This window comes from Monoraphidium neglectum, assembly GCF_000611645.1.
Source record: "Monoraphidium neglectum strain SAG 48.87 unplaced genomic scaffold scaffold03506, whole genome shotgun sequence".
In the NCBI taxonomy this organism is placed as follows: domain Eukaryota; kingdom Viridiplantae; phylum Chlorophyta; class Chlorophyceae; order Sphaeropleales; family Selenastraceae; genus Monoraphidium; species Monoraphidium neglectum.
Genome location: NW_014010123.1, coordinates 4,835 through 6,606, shown reverse-complemented (window position 1 = coordinate 6,606; position 1,772 = coordinate 4,835). Strand labels below are relative to the sequence as shown.

General features: G+C 75.1%; 1 protein-coding gene across 1 annotated transcript in view; it reads left to right on the top strand.

Moving 5' to 3' along the window:
• Window positions 1–57: 57 nt before the first annotated feature.
• MNEG_12903 (hypothetical protein) overlaps window positions 58–1,772 on the top strand; it is a gene marked incomplete at both ends in the record, with an annotated part of 2,763 nt that continues 1,048 nt past the window's right edge. Inside the window, one exon of the mRNA XM_014038625.1 lies at window positions 58–1,695. Coding sequence (XP_013894079.1) covers window positions 58–1,695 — 1,638 coding nt within the window. The remainder of the gene's footprint in view (window positions 1,696–1,772) is intronic.

Sequence of the window (1,772 nt, the reverse complement as noted above, 5' to 3'; positions counted from 1 at the left end):
GCCCTCCCCGGCAGCTTCCACACCGCGCGCAGCAGCTGCGCGTCCCTCACCGCCGCGATGCGCGGCCTGTCCTCTGCCGATGATGACATCGGGTCGCTGCAGCTGCCCGTGCGCTTCGGAGGCGCCGCCCCACACGCGCGCGCCGCGCATGTCGACGCCTATTTCGCGAGCGGCATACTGGCGACGCCAGCCGACGCGCTCTCCGCGCTGCAGCAGCAGCAACAGCAACAGCAGCAGCGGCAGGCCGGCCAGCTGCAGACGCAGCAGGAGCACCGGGCTGCGCCGCCGCCGTGCCCGCCGACCGGGCTCTACTCCCTGCCTGACTCTGTCACCGTGCCCTGCCGCCGCGCGCGCGACGGCCCCGACCGGCGGCTCAAGCGGCCGCCGCCTCTGGAGCTGGAAATGAGCGTCGCCGCGCCGCCCGGCGCCGCCAGCCCCGATGGCGGCGCCGACGGCGCAGAGAGCGCGCCGCGCTTCGCCCGCGCGGCGGGCTCAGGCGCCGGGTTTGCGGGTGTGGCTGCGGCTGCGGCTGCGGCTGTGGCCGGCGCCGCGGCTGCGGCGGCGCGGCCGCAGCTCGACGCATGCTATGGCGGTGCCGCAATGGACTTTGAGGTTTGCGCAAGCCTTGAGGCCACTTGGAGCGGGGTGGCCGGCGCGCCGCACTCGCAGCAGCAGGGCCAGTCAGCCGCAGCGCTGCTGCAGCCGTGGGCGCCCGTCGCGCTTGGGGCGGCGGGCACCGGCTCGGCGGCACACTCGCACACCGCGCCGTGCGCGCCGTGGCGGGCCGAGGATGGGCGGGCGTTCATGCAGCCGCTGATGGGGTCGGGCAGTAACAGCTTTGAGACTGCCGGGCTAGTCAGCAGCATTGACCTGCCTACGGCGATGCGGCCGAGTGCCATGCACCAGGGCCAGTTGCTGCTGCAGCAGCAGCAGCAGCTGCAGCTGCAACAAGCACAACTCCAGCTCCAGATGCAACAAGAGCTTCAACTGCTTGAGCAACAAGAGCAGGCGCAAGCGCAGGCGCGGCTGCAGCAGCAGCAGCAGCAGCAGCAGCAGATGGAGGCGCAGCTGCGCCAGCAAGCGCCATTTGCGCCGCAGACGCACGTGTCGCAGGGCGCGCTGGCAGGCCTGCTGCAGGGGCTAAAGGCGAAGACAGCCGCACTCCTGAGCGGCTCGCGAGCGCCCAGCGCCCAGACCCACCACAACCATCACCATACGTTGCTGCCGCAGCATCCAAGCGCCCCCGGCAGCTTCAGCACTCCCCAGCCCCAGGGCGACCCGGCGACCCCCGCCGCGCCGCCCGCCTGCGCGCCGCAGCCGGCGCCAGCGGCGGAGACGGCCGCGGAGCCGCACAAGCGGCGGATGCTGGTGTTCCGCCGCCGCGCCGACGGCGGCAGCGCGGGGTCCGGGCGCCTGAGCTTCAGCAGCCAGCGGATGATCTCCTCGGCGCTTGAGCGCCAGCAGCAGCACCGCGCCGCCGACGGCGACGCAGACGACGACACCGACGCCGCGCCGACCGCGCCTGGCGCGCCGGGCGCCCCCGTTGCGGCGGCGCCTGCCGGGGCTGAGCCGGCGCTGTCTTGCAGCCGTTCCAGCAGCGGCGCCACGCCGCCCGCGCTGCACGGCGGCGACGTCGGCGCCGCGGCGCCGGCGGCTGACGAGGGCAGCGGGCTGCCGCCGGCTCGGCCGTCCGCGGTGCGCTCCCACAGCGCCAACTCGGCGAGCAGCGGCCTGGCGGGCGGCGCAACGCGCCGAGCGGCGCAGGCTGGGGA